Source organism: Saimiri boliviensis, chromosome 1 (genome assembly GCF_048565385.1).
Source record: "Saimiri boliviensis isolate mSaiBol1 chromosome 1, mSaiBol1.pri, whole genome shotgun sequence".
In the NCBI taxonomy this organism is placed as follows: domain Eukaryota; kingdom Metazoa; phylum Chordata; class Mammalia; order Primates; family Cebidae; genus Saimiri; species Saimiri boliviensis.
This window is the reverse complement of record NC_133449.1, coordinates 161,407,222-161,434,275: the sequence shown is the minus strand read 5'-3', so window position 1 is coordinate 161,434,275 and position 27,054 is coordinate 161,407,222. Positions and strand designations below refer to the sequence as shown.

Here is a 27,054-nt window from a genome sequence, read left to right as displayed (position 1 = left end):
TGTGCTGCCCTTTGCCCTGAGACCTCAGGCTACACAGGCGCCCAGGGCAGGCAGGTAGCGGCCACAGAAGAGTCGAAAGCTCCCGGGTTGACTGGTAAGCGCGCCAGCTCCAGCTTTAGCCCTCTGGGGCCAGCCCGGGTAGCCGGGAAGGAGTGGTGGCCGGTCCGCCAGAGAGCAGCTGGGCCCCGCCCGGGCCAGCCCCAGGAGAGGGAGGGTGAGGGGAGGGTAGGAAAGCGGAGGGGTGCCTCGCCCCTTCGGGGCTGCCGGCGTGCCATTGGCCGAAAGTTCCCGCACGTCACCGCGAGGGCAGTTCCCCTAAAGTCCTGTGCACATAACGGGCAGTGCGCACTCCGAGGCGGCTTCTCCAGAGCGCTGGCTGGAACTGGCTGGCACCGTGAGCCCCTAGCACCCGACAAGCTAAGTGTGCAGGACGTGACCCCACCACACCCACCTCACGGCCGCTGAATGAGGCTTCCAGGCGTCGGTTCGCGGCCCGCAGAGCCCCGCCGGGGATCCGCCAGCTGAGGCACCGGCAGCCGGTGCGCTCACCTGCCAGACTGCGCGCCATGGGGCAACCCGGGAACAACAGCGCCTTCTTGCTAGCGCCCAATGGAAGCCACGCGCCGGACCACGACGTCACGCAGGAACGGGACGAGGCGTGGGTGGTGGGTATGGGCATCGTCATGTCGCTCATCGTCCTGGCCATCGTGTTTGGCAATGTGCTGGTCATCACAGCCATTGCCAAGTTCGAGCGTCTGCAGACTGTCACCAACTACTTTATCACTTCACTGGCCTGTGCTGACCTGGTCATGGGCCTGGCAGTGGTGCCCTTTGGGGCCAGCCATATTATCATGAAAATGTGGACTTTCGGCAACTTCTGGTGTGAGTTTTGGACTTCCATTGATGTGCTTTGCGTCACGGCCAGCATTGAGACCCTGTGCGTGATCGCAGTGGATCGCTACTTTGCCATTACTTCACCCTTCAAGTACCAGAGCCTGCTGACCAAGAATAAGGCCCGGGTGATCATTCTGATGGTGTGGATCGTGTCAGGCCTTACCTCCTTCTTGCCCATTCAGATGCACTGGTACCGCGCCACCCACCAGGAAGCCATTAACTGCTATGCCAAGGAGACCTGCTGTGACTTCTTCACGAACCAAGCCTATGCCATTGCCTCCTCCATCGTGTCCTTCTACGTGCCCCTGGTGATCATGGTCTTCGTCTACTCCAGGGTCTTTCAGGTGGCCAAAAGGCAGCTCCAAAAGATTGACAAATCTGAGGGCCGCTTCCATGCCCAGAACCTTAGCCAGGTGGAGCAGGATGGGCGGACGGGGCATGGACTTCGCAGATCTTCCAAGTTCTACTTGAAGGAGCACAAAGCCCTCAAGACGTTAGGCATCATCATGGGCACTTTCACCCTCTGCTGGCTGCCTTTCTTCATCGTCAACATTGTGCATGTGATCCGGGATAACCTCATCCCTAAGGAAGTTTACATCCTCCTAAATTGGGTGGGCTATGTCAACTCTGCTTTCAACCCCCTTATCTACTGTCGGAGCCCAGATTTCAGGATTGCCTTCCAGGAGCTTCTGTGCCTGCGCAGGTCTTCTCTGAAGGCCTATGGGAATGGCTACTCCAGCAACAGCAACGGCAACACAGGGGAGCAGAGCGGATATCATCTGGAACAGGAGAAAGAAAATAAACTGCTGTGTGAAGACCTTCCAGGCACGGAAGACTTTGTGGGCCATCAAGGTACTGTGCCTAGCGATAACATTGATTCACAAGGCAGGAATTATAGTACAAATGACTCACTGCTGTAAAGCAGTTTTTCTACTTTATAGGACCCCCCCCCCCAACCAACAGAACACTAAACAGACTATTTAACTTGAGTGTAATCAACTTAGAATAAAATTGTATAGAGATATGCAGGAGGAGGGGCATCCTTCTGCCCTTTTTATTTTTTTAAGCTGTAAAAAGAGAGAAAACTTATTTGATTATTTGTTATTTGTACAGTTCAGTTCCTCTTTGCAGGGAACTTCTAAGTTTATGTCTGAAGGGCTTTAGTCCTAGAGGACCCGGGTCTGCTATGTTTTGATGACTTTTCCATGTATCTACCTCACTATTTAAGTATTAGGGGTAATATATTGCTGCTGGTAATTTGTATCCGAAGGAGATTTTCCTTCCTACACCCTTGAACTTGAGGATTTTGAGTATCTTGGACCTTTTAGCTGTGAACATGGACTCTCCCCCGCTCCTCTTATTTGCTTACACGGGGTATTTTAGGCAGGGATTTGAGGGGCAGCTTCAGTTGTTTTCCTGAGCAAAGTCTAAAGTTTACAGTAAATAAATTGTTTGACCATGCCTTCGCTGCACCTGTTTCTCCAAAACCCCTTGACCGGAGTGCCGTTGCTTCCCCCACTGGAAACCACAGGTAACTACTTGTGATAACTGCCCATGACTTAATGTGGAATGATACAGGAATGACATGCACAGATTGCTTAACCCTTTCATTTGCTTTTGAATCTGCTGCTGCAAAGCTGCGTCTCTCCTGACACTTGTGCCCCAAATCAGTTCTGCCTGCTCTTAGTATAGCTCAGCTCTCCCTGGTTATTGTTCTGTGTTGTTACCTCAGCAACACTGACTCATAGAAACGGAGTTATAGGCATATGTTTTCTTCCCTTCATGCGCCCCCACCACCCACCTTCCAGTTCTACTTGTTTCATAACTGCTTATATTTATGTCTTGGCCCTGTCTTATAGTGGAGCTCTTTGTACTGCATCAGGGCTTGGAATTTTAGGGATAAGGAAGATGTTCTTATGAAAAACCTACTCAAACATGGCCCTGTAATTCCACGGAATAATTAAAAAGGCATTGGACATGGGAGAAAAGCGGGAGAACATGTCACTGTTGGATACCTCATGACCTCGAAACAGAATTTTAACCCCTTTTTCTTCCATCCTTTAGTCCTTGTTTTCTTCCCCCATTGACTCTCCTCACTTCAGTCTAAACCAAGGTTCTGAGCCTTGGCACTATTAGCATTTTAGACCAGATAACTCTTTGATGTGGGATCTGCATCACTGGATGTTTAGCACCTCTGGTCTCTATTCATCAGATGCCAAGAGCACCCCCTGGTTATAACAAGCAAAAATGTCTCCAGACATTGCAAAAGAGCCCCCGAGGTGTGAATTCACCCCTGGTTGAGGGTCACTGGTAGAAACTGAAAATCTAAGCAGATACATACATTCTTTCTAACGCAAGCACTTGATGGTGCAGATTTTCACAGTTCACCTAGGCCAGCACTCTTTCCATTCCGTCATGCTGCTTTCAAAACTTGCTTTCTAGCTGCCCAAATAGTGACCACGAACTGTTAAGAAGCCTTTAGGTCTCGACATGAGTTGTTTGGGAGGGTTCATCAATGGAGGTGAGACCTGTGGGCCATTCTGTTCGTGAAGAGATTATAATATTGTCAAGAGGCACGTTAGGGGAAATCACAAAAGTCAACACATTTCTTCTCCCAGCCCCTTTCTATTTTTGCCTGGGTGTCTGAGCCAGAGCTTGGCCCAGGTTTGATGAAGTGGATCGTCCTCCTTGGCAATGCCAGGCTGGAATGGATCAGCCTGCAAGGTTCACTGCCATTTCACTGGCTTATGAAGCTGACTCCAATCCCCTGTTCCTTTCTGTCCCAGCCAAGGTCCCCAATCAGCAAAGCATTGTCCTTCTCTGCTTCCTGTCAGCTCAATAATGGGGCGTTTGGGTGAGCACTGAGCTCTCAGGAGACTGTTAGTTGCCTGTGATTTTGGAACATGCCATAGCAGATTGGAGAGTGTGTGTCATACAGTGCTTTTACTTTTCTTCAAGGCTTTTCATACCTATTAACACATTCTCTTTCTACTGCTCTGGTCCCCACCCTCAGAGATTTGGGCAGCTTCTTTTGCTAATCTTTATGCTCCCGGTAGCCTCATAAGATCTCAGACATGGAAGAGCCCATAGAAAGCATTTAACATCTGAAGGGACTGAAACCCTGTGAGGCAAAGGACTTGCCCAAGGTAAGCAGCCAAGGATGTCGGAGTGGGATTCAAGCCAGGGAACCCGACTGCCATTCCAGGAACTGCTGCATTCTTTCCAACACATTGGCACTGAGTTCTTTCCTCACCCTCAATTGGGGCTATAACATAACACATTCATTTCAGCCAAAATATTTTTCTTTTGGGTCCTTAACACAAAATTAAGGGCATAAACAAGTAATCTGCAAAGGGAGGCAAAAAAAAAAAAAAAAAAAAAAAAAGAATTGCTCATTTAACGCAACAAGATTCCACTAGGATATCTTCTGCTTTTAAGGAAGCTGGGAGATTCCTTAGCTCTTTATAACTGGATGTTGGTGTTGTATATATACTCTTTGCCTAAAGGAACATCTAATGTAATTTCTGTTAAAAATTTAGGTATATTAAAAAAAAACTTAGGTATTCATGTTAATTCAGATTCCCAGCTAAAAGGAGAGTTTAACCATATTCAGGTTCCTGTAGGAATACTGTAAGCACAAAAACTTTGATTAGTTTTAAGGGTCCTCATAAGCAAGCCTATTCCAGGCGTATCTTAATCCTTTGCTTTCTACCTCTTTGCTGTGTTGCTTTGCTTCTTTTGGGGGATTGGGTTTGTCAGTGTCCTTTCCTCTCTCTTTTGCTGACATTCTGGCTACCTAAGGTTTGTGTTGTATTCATCATCATAAAGTTTTCTTTGCCTGGACAGCAAGTTCTCAGAGTCTGTCAAGTAAGAACATTTTTGCTAAGATGCAAACTGACAGGTGTGAACAGCGGCAGGACAGGGTGAGCCTCCCCACTGCAGTAATTAATGGGAAAAAAAAATCTGGAGAAAAGGGAGCTTGTGAATAGCAATTGTCTTTACATGATTCTTAGAATGTTTCTGATGGTGAACCTACTGCCAAATGGAGCCTAAACCAGAATCCATCAAAGTATTTATGGAGCACCTACTGTGTGCAGCATTAGAAAAGTAGAGGTTTCAGTTTCTGCCTTTTGGAGTATGATATTAATGATACAATGCAGATACCTTTTATGGAATCTTACTAAATGTTAATGACTATGTTAGACACCTGTTAGGCATTATATCCTTTCTACAACTGTATGATGTAGGTAGCATAATTGTCCTCATCTAACAAATGAGGGAGCTGAGGTTCAGAAGGATTCAGTAACTTTCCAAAGCCATAAAACCAACTAATTGTAGAGTCAGGACTAGAACCCAGGTCTCTGTGATTCCAGGATCCATGGAGCCTAGCACCAGGCAAACCAGGAAGCAGCATGAGGTAGCTTAGAATTCATGCCAGAACAAGTGTAAGAACTGGAAATGCAATACTTTGTTGAGAGAAGAGAGAGATTGCTGTGGGTCGAGGCAGGAAAGAATGTTCCCTTCCAAGCATGTGACTGCAGGGTTGCTGGGGACTGGAACAAGAAACCAATCACTGAGTGCCTAGTTTGCTTCTCTGAGTCTTTCTTTTGACTTCTTATCAGAGAATCAGACTAAAATGGAAAGAGGATATGAAACTCTAAAACGAACACAGCAGAGTAAAGCAGAAACACAGGATGCCCTATGTCCTAGCAAACGCTCAGCCCTAAAGTTAGAAAGGTCTCCTAAATTGAGTAGGTAGCTAGACTCTTACAGAAATTTGATAGGCCTGGGTAGCTGTATAGGTATGTTGTCCATCTTGAGCTAGGATTCTAGAGCAAGGGAGACGATTTTCTGACAGCAGAGAGCAAGGAAGGTTAATACACTTTGAATGATACTTTTCATTGACAGTATAACGTCTACTAAATTCAGTCTGTGCTAATCTGTACTTCACTGACAGGGCAAATGTAATTTGAAGGAGGGATTTTTCTAAATGCGTAAGATAACAAACTTCTTAAGCACTTTCAAGAACTTGAGAAATTCTTCTGTGTTATGAATAATAGGAGGCAGGGTGAGGAGAAAAGAGCCCCCTAACCTCCCAACCACCCCTACTCTCTCTCTCTGAAGTTGGATAAGGCAGTTTTCCTCAGCGGACTTCCATTTGCTCATCCGCAATTTGAGGCCAGTACAGGTCGTATCTAAACTCTGTTCCACTCTGAATGTATACAGCTGTTCATTTAGAGACTCAAGACTAGAGGTAAACATTTCTATTTCTAATCAGAGTTGATGATGTTTGCCATATAAACAAGGGTTGCATATTCTGATGGTGCAGCCTGCAGAAGAGAATGCTGTGAAGTACCACTATTTGGTGCATGATAATTGCTTTTGAGAATGATCTGAGAAAAAAAAAAAAAAATTCCCGGTTCTGACAAATACAAGAAGGCAAGCAGGACCTTACAGAAAGGCAGATTCCAGCTCAGGTATAGGAAGACTTTCCAAAGAGGAAGTAGATGATCTATCAGAATAGTGAACTTCCCATTTTTGGAAGCATTCAAGAGAAGCCCAGATGAAGCTCTGTTTGGGATGAAGCACAAGGTCTCCTGCACTGAGCAGCAGGCTGAGCTAGGCTCTTTCCAAATCTGTGATCTTACGTCCTTGAAAACAATAGACCTGAATGTTCTTAAAACTTATTCAAACTGTTCCCTAATTCCAGCTGGTCTTCTCCCCAACTCCTCTGGATTTCAGAGGTTTCACTGCATTCCTAAATGAGAAACCTCCGGGGGAAATCAGGATCTCAACAGCCTTTGGCCATGAGGAGAAATCCAGAAATAGAGCAATAAGGTTAAGCAGTTTTCCAAACTATTAGACCTTTTCATCAGCTGCTCTTCCCATGCCTTTTGCAAATGACCTACTAACTCCCAGTGCGAGAATAATGAGAGCTGCAAAGTCGTCTCTGCAAAGACTATTACATCCTCTCTACCCTCGGAATCATTGCACTTCCTGCCATCTTTTCATCACCCTTGCAGGGCAGGAAGGAATAGAGGCAGGTTCCTGGCTAGCACTGGAACACTTAAGCTTCTAGCCCCAAAACCTGGAGACCTGGGGTCTGTCATAGCCTAGCCACTAAGAGTCAGTAACCTCAGGCAAGCCACTTCCTTCCCTAGACACATATCATCATCACTAAAGAGAGATACTTCGGTTTATATAGGTCCTCTGTTTCCTTCTTTCTCTAAAATTCTGTAAGATTTAGGACATCTTTAGTACTGCACATCTGACTGCATTGTTTTTATTTTTAAAAGCACACTTTTTTTTTCTTTCTAAGAGGGTAGTAGATATTTATTATAGGACACTTAAAAGTATATGAAAGTACAAAATGAGATAAATCACACTCAATGTCACCACCCGAAGACAATTGTTCATAAATTTGATGATGTATATGCATCCAGTCTTTGTTCTAAGCCAAGCTATACAAATGTAGACAAATATATTTTTAAATGAAAATAGAATTATATTATTTATACTGCTTTGGATCCACTGGTGATGCTTTTAACAAATGCTCCCTTGAACTTGTTTTTATATATACTGTGATACAGATATTATCATTCCTGTTTGCCCATTGGCCTGATTTTATAGAGCGTTCGGGTGCAAAAGAAACACCACTCCCAGAGAGATTGAATCACAAGGACTGAGTTGGGGTCTAAGAATCTGTATTTTAGCAAGTTCCTCTAGGTTTTCCAACACAGATTGTCCATGGATCACATTTTGAGGAACAAGGCTACAAAGATATAAGCTTTGTATAAACCAAGATAGTCTCCCTACCCCTGTCCCTTGCTAGTGGATGAAAAAGATGTTTCTATACTTCCCTTGTTGAAAGCATACTTTCTGGACCTGGGCTTTAATCTGCTTTCAGAGCAGAGGAAACTAACCACTGAACACCCAGGACAGAATTCTTTCAACATTGTTGAATGCATCCTACCCAGCCTGTTGATTTGTGTAAAAATAAGTCTATTCCGGTCATGTAGTGACCAATAACTTCTGTTTGGAAAAGTGCAACAGTAGGTTTCTATTCTTATAGAGAGCCTCTTGTGATAATAGTAACTGCTAACAGCTACGGAGTGCTTCTTATGAGCCAAGCATTATAATTGGCAATTCCTGTGTATGCTCTCATTTAGAATTCACACCAACTCTAGGAAATAGTGCTATTATGCTTGTCATCATTTTATAAATAGGGAAACTGAGACTATCAGTGGTTACTCAGTTGTCCAAGATGACATAACCCATTGGAGTGAAACCAAGGTATTCTGAACCAGAGTTTATGTGTGTGTTTTGCCACTAGAATAGGCTGTCTTTTCTCGGTTGGGAATTAGGTAAGAAAGAAGGAAGGAGAAGATTATGAGAGGATATTTTTAATGGGTGCATTTTGTTCTAATTCTCCATGGAATCTTCTCAGAGGGGCCTCATTCATTTATGCCCCTTGAGACCAAGAAGTAAGCCCCACTGTCTAGGCAGGTTGTGATTAAGCATAAACTAGGAAACAAGATTGTACTTGGAGTCAGCATCTCTGTCTTTCACCATTATTCAGACACGGTTTCAGTGAGCTTCCCCCACCAGATAGGAGGACGGAAGGAGGCACCTGATAACAGCACATTAGTTTGCACTGAGTCAAATCACCACTTTCAGGCCAGAAAGCTGTTGACATCTGGAAATTGGGTGCCCTTCCCATGTCCCTGATAAGGTCTGTGTCAGCATCTGAGGTTTCTCGTTAGAGAGTATCAGGGTGAGATGGGCCATGACAGAGCTTGTAACTCCTTATTCCTTGGTGCACTGGCTGCAAAACCTGGGCTCAAGGTGGCTGGGGTCACTGGACAAGGTAGTACAGGCCCCGAGGGAGCATGCTCTCTGCTGGTTTGGTTTATTATTTTTTTTCCAGTGCTGTGAGGGGGAGACAGGAGTTTTTCAATGTGTTTGTATATCCAGGAAGAGAAAACAGCGTTTAAAATCATAACAGCAACACCCATGACAAAGCAAAAGTGGAATTCTAGGGAATGCTTGCTTTTTTTTCAACCACATTGTACTGATTTTGTAACCTAAGGCTTGTGTTCCAAAGCCACAACTCTGTCTGGGGATTTTTCTTCATTTCTTCAATTCTGTCTCTACAATGAATGCCTAGTTTTCTTTTTATAAAAATCTATTTAGATTATTTCTAAATATCACAGACAACCCTGATGGTCTGTTGGTGGATTTTCATTGCTGTTGTTTTATTTTGGTTTGTTTGTCTGAGAGGTCCTCACAGTTCTTGTGATATGTATTGCAAAAATCAGTCTGTTCTGCTCAGTGTTGCTCACAAACATTCAAAGTGGGTTTCTTTTTTTTTTTTTTTTTTGAGAGAGTTTCGCTCTTGTTACCCAGGCTGGAATGCAATGGCGCGATCTCGGCTCACCGCAACCTCCACCTCCTGGGTTCAAGCAATTCTCTTGCCTCAGCCTCCTGAGTAGCTGGGATTACAGGCACGCGCCACCATGCCCAGCTAATTTTTTGTATTTTTAGTAGAGACGGGGTTTCACCATGTTGACCAGGATGGTCTCGATCTCTTGACCTCGTGATCCACCCGCCTCAGCCTCCCAAAGTGCTGGGATTACAGGCTTGAGCCACCGCGCCCGGCTCAAAGTGGGTTTCTTGTTTCATTTGCCACATCATCTATAAATCCAAACGTTCACCCAGCATCCTCAGTTCAAAATAAGAGAGGGTCAACCTGAAGGACAGAGTGGTTCCAGCCTTAGAAATGTCTTTTTATAGAATTGTGAAAGGGCTAGTGGTGTCAGTTTAGGTGTAAGTTTCTTGATATTATTTTATTTTATGGCAGCGGATCCCTAACCTTACAGAGCACAGAAATGAGTTGGGGGAACTTCTGAGAAAATGCGCATTCCTGACACCCATTCTGAGATTCTGAGCTAATAGGATTGTAGTTGGGGGCCAGGAATCTGCATTTGCCACAACTTTCCCAGAGGGCTGTGAAGCAGGTGGTCCAAGGATCGCAATTTGGGGCCCTGGAGATCACACTGTCTTTCTCTTCCCTCCCTGCTCTACAGCATGAAAAGTAGGCATAGAAAAGCTGATCCTATGGCTGTATGGATGCACACAAATAAACATTTGGTCAAATAAGCAGAATCCAAATTTTACTGTGTTATCAAATTTAAGAAGAAGATGAAAACAATTTGTAAATTAACATAAAAGAGGAAGGTGACAATAAAATGCCTTGAGCAACTAGGCACTTAATTAAAATTGTGTTTTGTCACCTACATGGCGTCTAAACAGTGATACCTCCAATCTCCCAATAGCATCACTGTCACCTAGACCCTGGCCCTTTGCTTGTAAGTGGGGAGGTAGCAGCCCAGGAAGAAAAAACAATTTTCTTCCAGTGATAGGTTCCTAGTCCAGTGCTCCTTCCTCCACCATACCCTGCTTTGGGTTAAGTCAAATCATACTAAGGTGCATATGGATCAGTTCACCTAATGCACATAAACTCTCCTTCTTAGAAACCTGAAAGGGGACCCACCCAGTTGCAAAGAAAAATATGACTCACACACATATATATACACTTCCACAGATGCACACACCCAAATAAACACACATAGACTTTTACACTGATGCCTATGCCCATATCAACGCAAATGCACACACATGCATTTTCATATAGATATTGTATAAATCTAGGTTATTTTGTGTATACTTCCATAATGAATGCATACATAAATGTAGGATGTAGACATACTCAGTATATACTTTCCTTAGACAGAACACTCCTCCTTAGCTATATATTGGCATAGGGATCCCTAAGCAGACTTCTGTGTGCTCCAGGTAAGCAAATATGCTGTGTCATGTTATCATGGTCATGCTGATACCTAAGTACACACAGATTCATATGCTGACCCCTCTCCCTATGTAAGTATATACAGCTTTGATTCAATACATGTCAGTAAGGTCTGGCTGTGTTTCCACCCAAATCTCATCTCCAATCATAGCTCACATAATTCCCACATATGTGGGAGGGACCTGGTGGAAGATACGTGAATCATGGGGGCAGTTTCCTTCATACTGTTCTCATGGTAGTGAGTGAGTCTCAGGAGATCTGATGGTTTTTTAATGGGAAACTCCTTTTACTTGGTTCTTGCTCTTGTCTGTCGACAAGTAAGATATACCTTCTGCATTCCGCCAAGATTGTGAGGCCTCTCCAGCCACTGGGAACTGTGAGTCCATAAACCTCCTTTTCTTTATAAATTACCCAGTCTCAGGTATGGCTTTATCAGCAGCATGAAAATGGACTAATACAAATGTGTATTGAGTTCTCATTATATGCCAGGAACTGTTTAGTGCTGAAGGTCAGTGGTTGAACAAAAGCAGTGAATCCTTGCCCTTACTAAGTCTGTATAGGATGGAAGAGGTACATTTTAAAAATGCATACCAAATGGCAACTACAGTAGGTGCTATGAAGAAAATATTGTGCTATGAAGAAAATATATATAGGATGTTTTGAGGGAATCGAGATAATTTGGGGAGGTCAATAAATGTTCTCCCAAAGAAGTAAAGTATCAACAAATACCTGGAAAATGACTGTCTAATTCCTAGAAAAACAGAAGAGGAAAGAACATAGCACTTAGGGAGAAAAGCATGTGTAAATGGCCTGTGATGAAAGGAGACCTCCAGGTAAGAAAGACTAATCAAAGGTCAGTGTAGCTGCTGTGCAGAGACAGGAAGGGCATATGGGGGCAAGGGGTGAGCCTGCAGGAGGCAGACAGGATCACACTGTGAAGGGCCTTTTAAGCTTCATTAAGAATTTGGATCTTTAGCCTTAGATCATGTAAAAGCTATTGATGTATTTGCAGCAGAGTTCAGATTGGTATTTTGAGAGAACATCTCTGAAGATATGCTTACTCATATGAAAGCATTTTCATACAGATAAGCGCACACAGATGGGTCCTTGTGTGCACGTGTGTGTGTTTTCTTAGAAATGCATGTAAGTATTCACTCACAAGCTCTGCCTCTCAGAACACACTTCTCTGTATTTACATGCACAATGTATATAAACCTCCTAGGTGTTGGGAGAGAAGGAACACCGTCCTCATGGGGTATCATTAGGCCTAAGCCATTCTTTGGGGTAGGGTGGTGGGGAGACCAGGGAAATGATCTAACCAGCCTCAAAACTCTGCCTTTGTAGCTTCTCTGGGCTTTGCTGCTTGGCTTCATGCACGTGCCACCAGCTCTGCTCCCCTTCCTCTTGGCTGAGAGTATCCAGGGACAAGGTGGGGTTTCTTCCAGAACATGATCATTAACTATTCTTGGCCAGGACAAGGAGGGGAGGATGAGCAGGCTGGGTTACATAAAGATTGCCTTGTGCCCTCTCAGAGTTGTAAGCAAAGCCTCTGGCCAGCTCCAAGCCTAGAGTAATTTTTGCATAGAGTTGATAACACGAAGAAGTAAACACAAGTAACAATGGTGGAAAATAGAGGTCTTCAGGTCCTGGTGGGGACTGCGGTGGGACTAGAAATACTGCATCCCATAAGCAACCACTGCATGAAATGTTTCACTGGAGGAAGACACAGACAAAGCCCGGTAGGAAAGCCTGTTCAAGGCAAGATATCTGTCTGTTTTCCTCATCACCACATGTACACACATATTTACACGTTAGTAATTTTTCCTTCAGCGAGCGTAGCATCTCACAGCAGAGGAAGCAGCAAGTAATTTGTGAGCCACAACACTCTGAATTATTTTCCATCCAATGAAATGGAACTGTATTTGCGTACATTCTGCTCCTGTTTACTAGCAGAGTCAGCAAGGGCTTTAATCAGAGCCAGCGATAGTCTCCAGGGAGATCAATAGAAACATTCATGCAGAAGCAAAGGCTCACCTAAAGCTTTACAGGCCATAAAGATGGCCTCCAATGATTTGTTCTTTAATTAATTGATTTATTTTTATAGACAGCTCATTGTCTCACCCAGGCTGGAGCACAATTGCACAATCATAGCTCACTACATCCCCAAACTGCTGGGCTCAAACAATCCTACCTCTGCCTCCTGAGTGGCTGGGACTACAGGCTCACATCATCATAGCCAGCTAGTTTTGGGTCGTATTTTTTGTTTTTGCTTTTTTTTTTTAGTTTAGTTTTTATTTTTTGTAGAGACAGGGTCTATCTATGTTGCCCAGGCTGGTTTCAAATTCCTGGCCTCAAGTGATCCTCCTGCTTTCCCCTCCCAATGTGTTAGAAATTATAGGCCTGAGCCACTGCACCTGGCCCCAAGCAATTTTTTTTATATTCTAAAGATTTCTACCCACTGAGATTTTATGTTTTCGAGCGTGAGCTTAGAAAATGTCTTCTTCAAAAATGAAAAGGAATCTGATAACATTAAGTCGAAGTTCTTTTCATTTTGCTTTAGGGTATGTGGGGGACATACTTCTTTTCCATTTGTTGACTGCCCTTTTATGCTAGCAAGGGACCAGGTCCATCACACTGCTGAAGATCGTAACACTCAAGGGGACACTGTATGATAACACTTCCCCATATTGACCTATAATTTACAGGGGGCAGTTTGTAAAGGGCTTTTATATCTGCCGTCTTGTTTAATCCTCATATCTCTGAGGTCAGAGTGGTTGTTCCCATTTCACAGATACAAAGACTGAGGTTAGAAGACCTGCTGCGAGACATGGAGCGATTCTAATATATGGCAGGGTGAGAACCTGAATTCAGTTCTTCATGTTCGGTCTCAGAAAGTAACACAAGCTTTGCTACACTCTACTACCCTCCTAAGACTTAGGGTTCTTCTCAATTTATTCCTCTACTTCCTGGTACATTTTTGTCTTATAAAGTCAGGGTTAACTCTCCCCAGCACTGAAGCTATAGCTGCCAAGTTGCAGGTAAGTAATTGCCTGCTCCAGGGACAGCCCCAGGATGCTTTTTCTATTGACAAGCCCCAAGCTTGGGTGAACTCACACTGTTGGTAAGCAACAGTGACTCTATTAACTGTGGCTTAGAACAAAAGTTCTGAGGCTTTCGCGGTCCTTGTGGTACCACCAAATGCACTATCACCAGGTCCAACCTGTGGACCATATGCTCTTCCCATACCTATCCTCCTGACAGCTTAAGCTCTTCTGAGGCTGTTTTTGTACACTTTGCCTAATTCCTCTTGGGTCAGGGTGTTTCTGTGGGAAGACCCAGTGTGATCTGACCCAATCCCACACCCAGTTAAAACAGCCCAGCCAGTTTTAAGGGCCAAGTTCCACAGCTCAGTAAAAATTGCAGGCTCCTCTGGGAAGTTATTCAACTTTTTGAAAACCACTAGTGTTTCGTTGAAAAGTTTTATTTTAGTCACAGCAATTAGATGTTCTTGTTTTGCACACACGTCTTCCAAAAGAATTGCCTTGAGCATAGGTGAACAGCCTATAATGGGTTTGGGAGAGCTTGGGGTGAATGACATATCCCAATCGTAAGAAGAAAAGATTCTGCTGACGATCTCTTCTCCTCTGAGTGTCAGCTTATCTGTTTTACTTAGCTTTCCATGCAATGTTGTGACTAATTCTTTCATTCATTTGTTCAGAAATTTTGAACACTTACATACGCCGGAAGCTGTGCTAACTTCTGGTGATATTACAGTCATCAAAATAGAAATGGTTAATTTTTGCCTTTGAATTTCTTATGGTCTTATGTAGAAGATAGACAAAGAAAAGGGAATTATAAAGAAAATGTGGATCTTCTTTTCCAATCCTAACATTAGAAATTTAAGTATGCTTATCAAGAGGGTGAGGGATGGGAAATTGGCTTTGAGATTTTGCCAGTAGATTCAGAAAGATATCTGATATCTGTCAACCTTGAACTGGTCTCTAATTATTGCATAAAAATATGATTTTTTTTCTCTTTAAAAATGCCTCAGGAAAAAGTAGAGTCGAAGGTGGCTCCCAGGATTCTCAATGTTTCAGTCATGGTCTACTTCCAGAATATCATGTCCAATTCTGAGGGTTACATTTTTCAAGAGAAGAATGCATATAGCTCACTTCTAAGGTTGCCAGATTTAGCAAATAAAAATACAAGCTACTCAGTTAAAATTGAATTTTAGATAAGCAGTGAATGTATTTTTCATATAAGTATGTCCCAAATATTGCATGGAACACACCTATAGAAAAAAATATATTCTTTGTTTATTTGAAATTTAAATGTAACTGGTGATCTTATGTTTTAATCTGGCAGCCCTAAAGAGAATTATAGAGAAGACAGTGAGAAAACCTCAATTCTGTGTCTCAAAATGAATAGTTGGAGAAGCCTGGCTTTTTAGGTTAGAAACAACGATATTAAGAACGTAGATTTATGTAAAGAAGCATTCTCTGAGCATTGTTCCTAATAGTATATGTGGAAAATAGTACAAGGTACAGTGGGAGGAAAATAAAAATTGAGGTGAAAAGTTCGAGAGGACAAAAGTTTGGAAAACGAATGAATTTTTGGAGCTCATTTTAGGCAGTAGCATCCTAAAACTTCTGAGAAGTTTTTCAGGAAGCATACCTGGTTGACCTGATTTAACCTGGCTTGCCCACAGAATTCTATTTATGGGTTTTTGTCTGTTTGTTTGGGTATGTTTGTTTTACAAGGACACCTAGTAACATCGTGCAAACTGACTGCTCTGCTCAGCACACTTTGGGGAACGCTAGTATAAAAAATGAAAGATGTCTTCAAATATCTAGAGTGTTCGCATGCTCTCACTCATAAGTGGGTGTTGAACAATGAGAACACACAGACACAAAGAGGGGGACATCACACACGAGGGGGTGGGGGGCTAAGGAAGGAATAGCAGTGGGTAGGGGGGTTGGGGAGGAATAGCATTAGGAGAAATACCCAATGTATACCTATGCAACAAACCCGCACGGTCTGCACATGTACCCCAGAACTTAAAGCATAATAGTAAAATAATATATATCTAGAGTGTTGCTGGCTAGGGAGGAAGTGGACTTGGTCTGGTAAACCAAAGGGTAGATCTAGACCTTAGTCATGGACACATCTGGGAGATAGATTTGGCTCAATATGAAGACTAGAGTTTTCTAACAATTAGAATAGTTTGAAAGGTAACGAGCTCCCTGTTCCTGGAGACATATAAGCAGAAACAGAATGCTGTTAGGGACACTGGAAGGAATTCTTGCTGCGTAGAAAGTTCTCTGGGTCTGCTGCGAAAAGCACCTTCATAAAAACATGAATGGGGTCTCCACCAGCAAACTTTCTTTAAAACTATGCCCCATGTTCTACATCCCTTCTGCAGTCTGAATACCTCCTTCCTTCATCCACCTTTAGTATGTTTCCTTCCAATCTAGAGCCCAAGGAGATTAGACTTCAAAAGTGAGTGATCTTTGTTCTGATGGGGCCCTTTTTATACCCTAGCCCAGCTACCTTGGGTCATCCACCCTGAGCCTCTGGCAGTGGCTCATAAACTTCAGAGGTAACCTAGAGGTCACAGCAGAGCTTAGTGGCAATGCCCTACACAGTATCCGTGGTAGCGTACAGGATCATCAGGCATTTGAGGCGCACAGCATAATGGAATCCTACAGAGAATCAAATCCTAACCTTGCCCCTTGCAGAGTCTGTGACCTGAAGAAAGTTTCTCTCTGAGCTTTATTTCCCTCTGGAATAAAAAAAAAAAAAAAGGTAGTGGGGAGAGGGGGATGATGATACCTGCATCATAGTATTATGAAAATTAAAAGAGATTAAGAGGACATCAAGGATTCTGCAGAGGTCCCAGTACCTAGTGGATATTTAGTAAATGCTTATTTAATGTATGCCTGTGTTCGTTACCTTCATCATAGTAGCAAACATCCAAAGAAGTTGAAAGACTTCTTTTAGAAATCCACTAATTAGTGCGCCAAGGTTTCAGGCCCCTAACAAAGTCACAAGCTGGAAAGTGTCTAGACCATCTTCCTTTTGATAATACATTCTTGAGAACAGAAACTAGCACACGCGTATTGAAGAACAAAGCTTTCCTTCCTGCTGTCTAGAAAGAGCACTGGAACTGGGGGTGGAGGGGAGACAGGTTGCTTCAGCTCTTGCCTTAAGTAACTCTGCGTTATCATCCATTCTGGACTCCAGTCCTTGTCTATAAAATTAAGGGGCTGGATTCAGGTTTCTTCTGGGTCCCATAGCAGTGCTTTTGAATTGGGTGGTAAAGGCAGATATTTAGCAATGCTATTGGTCCACCATTATTAGCAAAGGAAAGATCACACCAAACCTAAAACAATGTGTGTTTGTGTGCACGCACAGGGGTACACATGTATGCTAATGCGTGGGAATACATGGAATACATAAGATGCTTTGACATCACTTAGATTGTTCCCTATTCTTGTGCCTGTCTGCAGGTTTGGCAAATAGACCCAAAATTAGTTGTGAGGAAGTGAGATGACCACTGATTCAGAATGGGGAAAACTAAATTCAAGTTCCAATCCTGACTCTGCTGGCAAAGCTTGCTTTCTGTCTCTGTGGATGTGGAACTGAAGAGAGACCCTTGTTTCCCTCTGCACCTTTGTCTCCCCATCTTTCATGGAAAGGATTTAGTTCCAGGATCTCCCAGTTCTTTGTCTCTTGGGAAAATGTCTCTGATCTATTTTCGTTTGAATTTGCATGTTCTCCACACAGATGATTATCTGGCTGACTCCAGTTTTGCTTATTCCTTTTGTTTGATCTGCTCAGGTTTCATAACGCAAGCCCTACGGCCAATTTTAGCCCTTCTTGGATTATGGGAGTGTCAAAATTAAGGTGTTTGTCATGGTTTCAGTCAAGGATACTTGTCTCCCCCGCCCCCACCCTCCCTGGAGAGCCTTTCCACTTTGGCCCAAGCAAAAACCTCCTCCTTCCCTAGATCCCTCCCCAAGTGGAGTCTGGTTTTCACATTAGCTGAAAGGAGGCCCTGAAGTCAGAAATCCTTGGCGCATGAGTCACATTGTCTCTTTGTGCCTAATAAGTGGAGTCTCGCACTTTCTCATCTCCCAGTGTTGGAGGGCTCTCTGTGGAGGTGGTTTTGTGCAGACCACGGGCTCCTTCCTCATGGCACATCTCTGCCTTCCAAGGTGGATTCTCTTGACTATCAGGGCCCAGCAGATTCTCTAATAAAACAGTGCATCTCTCTGTCTCCCGGCTTCCACTCCTGCTCCCAACCAAGGCCCCTTCATTACTGTCTGTATGACCTTTCTAAAACGCAGCAGGCAGCCATGGCTAAAAAGCCTTCAGTGCCCTGCCGCTACCTTGAGTAGAAAGGTTTCAGCAAAAGGAAGTACAGTGAAAACGGACACAGAGGACTAATGGCACTTCCAAACACATGCCAATGTAGGGCATAGATTCCTCTATTTGGATCTATAAGGTGGAAGGCAGTGTTCTGAGAATAAAGAAAGGAATAAGAGTGGCCCCTCTGTCTGAGTTTACATGCTTTTGAAGGTAAACAAGTATACAAATATAATGTTTTTATTTTTTTAAGTATTGGAAGTACCATAGAAATCACTGACTTTGCCCAACTGCCCCATCTTACAGTTGTGGAAACCAAGGTCATAGAATTCGTCAATTACAAAGAAAAATATGTTTCCTGATAGGTCTCCCTGTCTTCAATCTGCCTCCACCACCAGGAGTCTCTGCACCAAGCCATTGTTCTAAGGGGTGTGCCACCCATCACTCCCCACACAAAACCTCTCTGTGCCCTCTAATGCAGGTAGAATAAAGCCTATGAGGTCAGCATGGTCAGGTCCCTGCAACCTCGGCTTGCGGTCATGGCACACCGTGCTTCCGCTACCCGGCCTTCTCGCTGCTGTGTGAACACACTAAGCCTTAAGCCTTGCCGTTGTGTCGGAGGGGAGAATTCTCCCAGATCCTCAGGCTTCTTTGTATCATTCAGTCTCACTCAGCTCAAAGGGCACCTCCTCTGGGCTGTCCCACCCCCACCAGACACCGAAACTAGACTCACAGCAGTCACTCTTTCCCATCACCCCGATTGAGTGCCTTTAAAGCAAGTACCGCTATCTGCATCACTGCTTATTTATTCATCATTCATATTTATTGCTTGTGTCCAATCACTGGAGAGAAAGCTGCAGGAGGGCTGGGATCTGTCTCTACTTCCAGTGTCTAGAACACAACTGGTTCATAGTTGATACAGAAAAAATATTGGTTGAATGACTAAACAAACAAATACATATTGAAGGGGATTTGAAAATGAGGGATAATATAAAAATACAAATAAAAATCACCCATAACTCCTCATTCTGGTATAACTTTTGTTAACATTTTTTAGTATTTCTTTTTTTCAGGTCTCTTTTCTATTTGTATACATATGATATAAGTATGCATAAAATTGAGACTATGCTAAATTATGGTTTGTCTCTTGCTTTTTTTCATTTATTATATGGTATTTCCATGCGTTAAGAGTTAATGTTTTAAAATACTATTTTAAGTGTTGCATAATATTTCATATACATTTGTCAAAATTAAGCATTTCTTTATTGTTGGACCCTGATAGCTTATTTTTTTTTTCTAATTGATCTCCCCTCTCCAAACCATTCTAATAGCACTTGGCTTTTGAGATACTTGTGGTAATTATTCCTAGCTGGAAGTAGTTGGGTAAAAGATGTTCATTTCTTTCCAGGAAGTACCAATAGACCTGTCCTTAATTTTGTATGTTTTCTGTGGTCTCTTTCCGTGGGGATTGACTTGGTTGATGACCGAGTTATTAAGTCAAAGATCTGTGGTTAGTAACAGATTGAGTTTCTAACATTTCCTGATTGAAAGATAAACTAACATGAATGGAGAGATGAAGGTAAGTCCCAGTCACATCTAATGCAGACTTTTAACCAGGAACATTTTCCTGTGGAAATTACCACTCGGGAACAGAAAAGTAAAGAGTTTCCAAATCCTCATAGACTTATAAAATCTTAGTGAACTAAAGGAATATTAAAGGTAACTAACTAACTCCCTCACTTTAAGTAGGAAATTAGGACAGAAGGGGACAGAAGGGGGCACTATCTTGCCCAGAGTCTTATCACAAATAATCGTGGAGCCAGCCCAAGAAGAGACAGCAAAGCTCTTCACACCTCAGAGCAGAGTAATCTCCGCACAGATGAACTGAGATTTTCCTGCATAATGAGTTTCAGACTGTCGGTGACCAAATTAAAAGACAGAAATTTAAATTATAATGTCTTAGAAAAATCTGTTGAGGCAGAATTGTAGTTGATTGCCCAATTATTAAGCTCACTGACTTGGGATACCCTACATCCTAGTTTCCAGAAATTTTTAACACACCCTTAGTATGAGTGCATGCATTGTGCCTAGATTATACACATGCCACTATAATAATATACTATGTATATTTTTAAACATACAAAAATAAACATTTTACCAAAATGAAGAAAAAGAAAACAAATAGTTATTTTATTATTTTTCCTTTATATCTGTAAGTTGTCTTTTCTGCTCCCCAAGGAGCCTGCAACACATTTTGGAAACTGCTGCTCAACATCATCCTTTTTTACACAAAGGGTCATGACTTATTAGTGAGCCATGAAACCAATTCAGCAAGTTGCTGCCGCCATATTTTAAATGAACTATAATACAACAGATAAAGAATAATAAGTGGATTACAGGTGGTAAGGAGACTATTGTTGCGTGGTACTTTCTTCAATCACAATCGTGTCACTTAATGACAGGGATCTGTTGTACAAATATCGTATCGTATATTTACACAAACCTAGATGAGATAGCCTGCTACACACCTGGACTACATGGGATGGCCTATTGCTCCCGGGCTACAAACATGTACAACATGTTACTGTTCTGGACACTGTAGACAATTGTAACACAATGGTAAGTATTTGTGCAGCTAAACATATACATACATAGAAAAGACACTGTAAAAATATGGAAGAAAAGATTAAAAATGATACATCTTTACAAGACACTTACCATCAATAGAGCTTGCAAGTCTATAAGTTGCTCTGGGTGAGTCTGTGAATGTGAACGCCTAGGGCATTACTGTACACTACTGAAGACTTTATAAACACTGTACTAAATTTATACACTAAATTTGTACATTAAACTTATAAAGAATTTATTCTCCTGAACGGACGACAGAAGAGAGAGAGAAGGAAGGAGGAAGAAAGGTGGAAAGAGGAAAGCTAGCAGGCAAGAGCAGAAAAGAAAGGAGGAACGAAGGGAGGGAGGGAGGGAAGGAAGGAAGGAGTGAGTGAAACGAAGGAAGGAGTGGAAGGAGGGAGGGAAGGAGGGAATTTGTACACTAAATTTGTACAATTAAGATTGTAAATATTTTTCTTTTTTCAATAATAAATTAAACTTAGCTTATTGTAACATTTTTACTTTGTAAACGTTTTGACTTTTTAAAACTTTTTGACTCCTGTGGTAACGCTTAGTTTAAAACACAAACTGTTTTGTGTTGTACAAAAACACATTGTGCAGCTGTACAAAAATATATTATTTTCTTATACCCTTATTCTATAAACATTTTTCTATTTTTAATTTTTTTTTTTTTTACTTTTAAATTTTTTTGTTAAAAACTAAGACAAAACCACAAACATTAGTCTAGACCCATGCAGGGTCAGGATCATCGAGACATCATGAGATGACAGGAATTTTTCAGCTCCATCATAATCTTACAGAGCCACCACCGTGTATGCAGCCCACTGTTGACTGAAATGTCATTATGCTGTGCATGACCGTACTTGTGGAAATGAGTGAAGTGTGGTTTGGATGGGGGGAGATGGCATACTGGGTGGCTCTGTAAAGTGTGAATCCACCCAAATCAGCAATTTCATATTTATTCTTATATCACTTCCATCATCTCTAACCTCACCACCCATCTTCAAATTTAATCGGCACAATATCCCTGTGATAAAGATATTCCTACCCACATCATGTGAGTGATCAAACAGTGGCATGGAGAGGTAAATAACTTGCCCAAGTTTGTATGGCCTGGTACAGGCAGGATTTAGGCAGCTGAATCCACAGATGCTGCTGAACCACCAGGAGACCTACTGCCTGAGTAACTGCAAAGTGGGCACCAAGGGGTGTCTAGGGCCACAGACTGGGTCCCACCTCTGCCAACCAAGTCTGTTGGCCCTACCTTTCCTCCCTCCCTCCCTCCCTCCTTCCCTCCCTCCCTCCTTTCCTTCTTTCTTTCCTTCTTTCCTTCCTTTCTTCCCTCCTTCCCTCCTTCCTTCCTCCTTCCTTTTCTGCTCTTGCCTGCCAGCCTTCCTTTTCCCACCTTTCTTCTTCCTCCTTCCTTCTCTCTGTCTCTTCTGCTCTCCATTCAGTATTAGTTTTTCATGAACTAGATTTTGGGAAAGATGTCATGGAGCTAGAGGGGATCTTAGAGATGACCTACTTCAACCTCCCCGTTTTTGAAGATGAGGAAATGGAGCTCCATAGAGGGGAAGGGTGTCACCACCAGCTTGTGTCAGAGCTAAAGTGCGAAGCCACTTCCTCTTCCTCCTCATCCATCAGTCTTTCCTGTGAACCAGTTTTATGCTGCCCTATAAACAGTCTACACTTAGCAGAATCTGCCGCTGGGTTCTCTTTCCTTGAGTGCTAAGAATTCATGTTAATCCTCATAGAGAATTGAGAGATCAGAGCCTTCAATAAATGCCAACCAACAGTTACAGAGTATTGTCTGTCAGAACAGTGTTGTGACAGTGCTGGGGATAAAACAACACAGACACCAGGGCATCAGCCCCCACCCCCATGCTGCTTTATGTACTCTCAGAGCACAGGGATGCCTCAATCCGTGCTCTTACCACATTGACTTGTGTCATCTCTTGATTGTCAGTCTCTCCTACTAGACTACAAACTTCCTGAGAGCAGAAGCTCTTTATCTTTCTTTGGTTTCTCAGCACTCTGTATCCTATTGCACAAGTCAAGACCTGGAACATTATAGATGCTCCATAAATAATGGTTGAATAGATGAATAAACACATAGTGCCTGCATTAGTTTGCTAGAGCTTCCATAACAAAATATCACAGCCTGGGTGGCTTAAACAATGGAATGTTATTTTCTCACAGTCTTGGAGGCTGGAAGTCCAAGATCAAGGTGCCTTCAGGGTTGTTTTCTCTGAGACCCGTCTCCTTGGTTTGCAGGTGGCAACCCTCTTTCTGCCTCTTCATATGGATTTTTCTCTCTGTGTGCACACACTCTTGGTATCTGTCTGTATGCCCTAATATCCTCTTCTTATAAAGACAAGTGTCAGACTGGATTAGGACCCACACTAACAGCATTGCCTTAATCACCTCTTTAAAGGTGCAACCTTCAATTATGGTCATCTTGTGAGAAACTACGGGTTAGGGCTTTAACATATTAATTTGGAGGGAATACAATTCAGGCCATAACAGTTTTTTGGCCTTAATTAGCTCACTGTAGTTTAGAAAAAGGATTATACACACAAATACATAATAATACAGCAAAACAATTGCTTTAATAAGAAAGAACAAAAGCCTGGTGAGACACATGTAGTGGCTCCATCTATGTACCAGGTCACCACTAGCTTGTGGCAGGGCTAAGGTGAGAACCCACTTCCTTTTCCTCCTCATCCGTTAGTCTTTCCTTTCTACCAACTTTATGCTATAATTATAATAGCTGCATCACTGGGCATCACCATGTACCATTTATTGTTCTAGGCATAGAATATATTGCCTCATATAATCCTTGTCAGTATTAAATGTTCACAAATATTGCTAGTGCCTGCAATGTCAATCCCAGTGCTAAAGTCTAAAGAGCCAAAAATATATAAGCCTATATCATAGTGGGAAGACTCTCACTGCTTAATAGGAATATTCAGATGCACACACACTCAAACACACACATGCCAGTGGTACACTGTCTCTGCCCATTTCTGCCAGGTTTATGGCTCTAATATTTATTCCTCAGCCAGGTAATTTAGTCAGTTTCCAATTAGAAAAATGGGAATCATTCTAGGTCTTTCAACATAAGAAATTTAAGGTAGGTAACTTAATATCAACACTTCACAGATAAAGAAACTGAGGCATGGCCAGTAAGTGACTATTCCATTCACAAGCCAAGAGATTGCTGCTCCAGGCCTTAAACCCATTATTCTGACTTCAAAGTTCACTCTTTTAAACAGAACCCCATACTTCCCCTCAATAACAACAACTCTTCTTTTTTTTAAATCTCAACAGAAAGGATCTGAGACCACTGCAGAGAGGAGAGAAATTAAACAGAGACACCAAGTGGTGTAAAGAGAACAGAGAAGAGACAGAGAAAGCAGATGGCCTAGGTCCAGATTTGTAAGCATCTGGCTGAGCAGGTGGCATAGAGGGCTAGTGAGTGAGGTGAGCTGGCCAGTAAAATGAAGATGGAAAGACAAGTTGGGATCAGAATAAGTGAAGTCTCATTTGATGTAAATATAAAATTGGGCTTGCGTCTCTAAATGCTGGTGAGCTAATGCACTTGCAGTGAGAGATCATTTAATCTTACCTCCTCATTTTGTCAGTGAAGAAACTGAGGACCGGAGAAGAATGACTTGCCCAAGACTACAAAGCAAGTTAGTGGCAAAACTTGGGCCAGCAACCCAGTCTCCCACGCCTAGTACCATCCAACTCTGTTAAACAATTCCTGCATAATGTATGAAAACTAAAATAATTTAAAAGAATGCTCTTTCCATGTTTTCCCTTTTTTTTTTTTTTTTTTTGAAATGGAGTGTCACTCTGTTGCCCAGACTGGAGTACAGTGGTGCGATCTCGGTTCACTGCAACCTCTGCCTCCTGCCTTCAAGCAATTCTCCTGCCTCAACCTCCCAAGTAGCTGGGATTACAGGCATGTGCCACCACACCCAGCTATTTATTTTCTATTTTTAGTAGAGACAGGGTTTCACCATGTTGGGCATGCTGGTCTCAAACTTCTGACCTTGTGATCTGCCTGCCTCGGACTCCCGAATTGCTGGGATTACAGGTGTGAGCCACCACGCCCCACATTTCCCATGTCTTTTACCCAGTTTTTACTCACTTTCTTTCTTTTTTTTTTTTTTTAAAGGCAATTGCACTTTTTCCTAAGTTTCAGCTAATTAATATCTTCCTATCTAAAATAACTATATAGTTTAAAGCCAGAATGATGCAGTTTTTCTGTGTGGCTCAGTTGTATGCAGCAGAATGGCTCACTGATACATTTTATAGACTAGAAGGACCTATATCTCTCCTGTCTAGGTCTAAGAGATATAGAGATAAACTAAACAGCCACTCTGGCTAGGTTTATTTTACCAAACAAACTTATTAAGTCTACAAACATTTACTGGTGTTTAGTTTATGCCAGGCACTGTGCTAGATCCAAAGATACATAAGCTCAGTTCCAGATGAAAAGGCTCTCACTGTTTAGTAGTAACATGCACATACATCCACACACGCACATGTCTGATATGCTTTCTTAGGGTCTCCTCAGAATCGTGAGTTCCTAGCCAGGCGACTCAGTCTGAGTCCAACCAGGAAAACCACTCTAAGTCTTTCAAAATAAGGAATATAAGGAATTAGATGCACAGATAATGAATACTCTGAGAAGCCAAATGAGATGGTAAAGCACCACAGATATTAGCAACAGCAGGAAGATGCTACTGTTCCTGAGCCTGGAGGAACATAGAAGCAGGTAGTGTAACCAGATTTGGGAAGCCAGGACATTTGTCAGGAGCACGTGAGGCACTGAGCACTGAGCACATGAAGCCATTGCTGGAGAGGCTATCAGAAGCAGAGAGAGAAGAGAAGAAACACTCATCTCGTCCCCTCCTCTCCTTCAGTCTTTTATCATTGATTCCCATTAGCCAAGCCTTCCTTGAAGCAACAGGGTAAGGGATCTTGTAGTATGCAGGGCCGTGGGATGCTGAGCGGAGCTGGAGAATCATGAGGAAGGGAACCAAGAGCAAGTGGCAGCTGCCTTGCACACCAGGTGACCTTGGGTAAAGCACTTAGTCTCTCAGTGTTAGTTTCCTTGTTGGTAATTTGAGAAGAATAACACCTCTCAGGTTTGTTATGAAACTTATGTGAAATAAAGTATGCGTAGGCATTTTATAAGCTTCAAAAATCACATACACAAATGTGAGGACTTTTATTCTTTATTTTCATTCAATGTTTTGGATTTTAGGCTCTGGGGAAAAAAGGAAGTGAATGGTGTTTGGGTGTCACCAGGAACTGCATAATGCCAGGATAATTACCTAAGCAGAGGGAAATATCCTTTAATTTGACTGCCTGTTATCTCATTCGGTCTCTCTGCTCCATCAGTCTGTGAAAACCACCGAGAGATTTTGAGGAAATTGGCACATAACTGAAAGGATGTCAGAATATACTGTCGATTCTATTTGTAGGTATGTCCATGGCTTTGAGTCAAAAAGTGATAAGAAATAGGACTCTAGAAATCACTTCAAGACCACTTATTCCACTGTTTTAATTTCACAGAGAATCAGAAGGGATATGGGCACATAGCACAAACTCAATAAATCTCTCTTAAAGGAATTTATACAATGACACATGTCAGCTTCTCTGCTGAGAGAGACAGAGCCCTGGAAGACCCTCACTCCTTCCTTGGCTAGCCCTCTCTTCCTTGGACTTTATTATTTCAAATTAGTCTTATATAATCGTTTATACTTTCAGCTTTTCCTTTTTCCTTTTTCATTATCATTAGGCTTCCTTTCTTTCCTTTTAGTTTTTATCTCTTCTTTCTAATCACTTTGACTCCTCAATTTCATGGATGTTTTCCTATATGCCATGTTAATGGACATTGAAAACTTAGCATTAAGCTATTTCTATTTTAATTTGGGAGAGTGCAAGATTTTCTTAAATAGCTCAATTCCTCTTTGTATTAGATCCGAAAGTATGACAAACTCTTTGAGACTAGCTTTTCTCCCAACCCCAGGGCTTACAGTGAAAATCATAAAGTATGATTCTTTTGTTTTCTTATTTTTAGACAGTCTCTCTCTGTCACCCAGGCTAGAGTGCAATGGTGCAATCTCAACTCACTGCAACCTCCACCTCCAGGGTTCAATCCATTCTCCTTCCTCAGTCTCCCAGGTAGCTGGGATTACAGGCACTCACCACCACGCCCAGTTAATTTTTTGTATTTTTAGTAGAGACGGGGTTTCGCATGTTGGCCAGGGTGGTCTCAA

General features: G+C 42.5%; 1 protein-coding gene across 3 annotated transcripts in view; it reads left to right on the top strand.

Annotated features, from left to right (window-relative positions):
* Positions 1-345: 345 nt before the first annotated feature.
* The window catches only part of ADRB2 (adrenoceptor beta 2), a 56,346-nt gene continuing 29,637 nt past the window's right edge, over positions 346-27,054 (top strand). For all 3 annotated transcript variants that reach the window (XR_012512160.1, XM_010344521.3, XM_003933997.3), the window contains exon 1: positions 346-1,746. Coding sequence is in view for 2 of the 3 variants with exons in the window: in XM_010344521.3 (XP_010342823.1) it covers positions 567-1,746 (1,180 nt within the window). In the remaining variant the exon portion in view is untranslated. The remainder of the gene's footprint in view (positions 1,747-27,054) is intronic.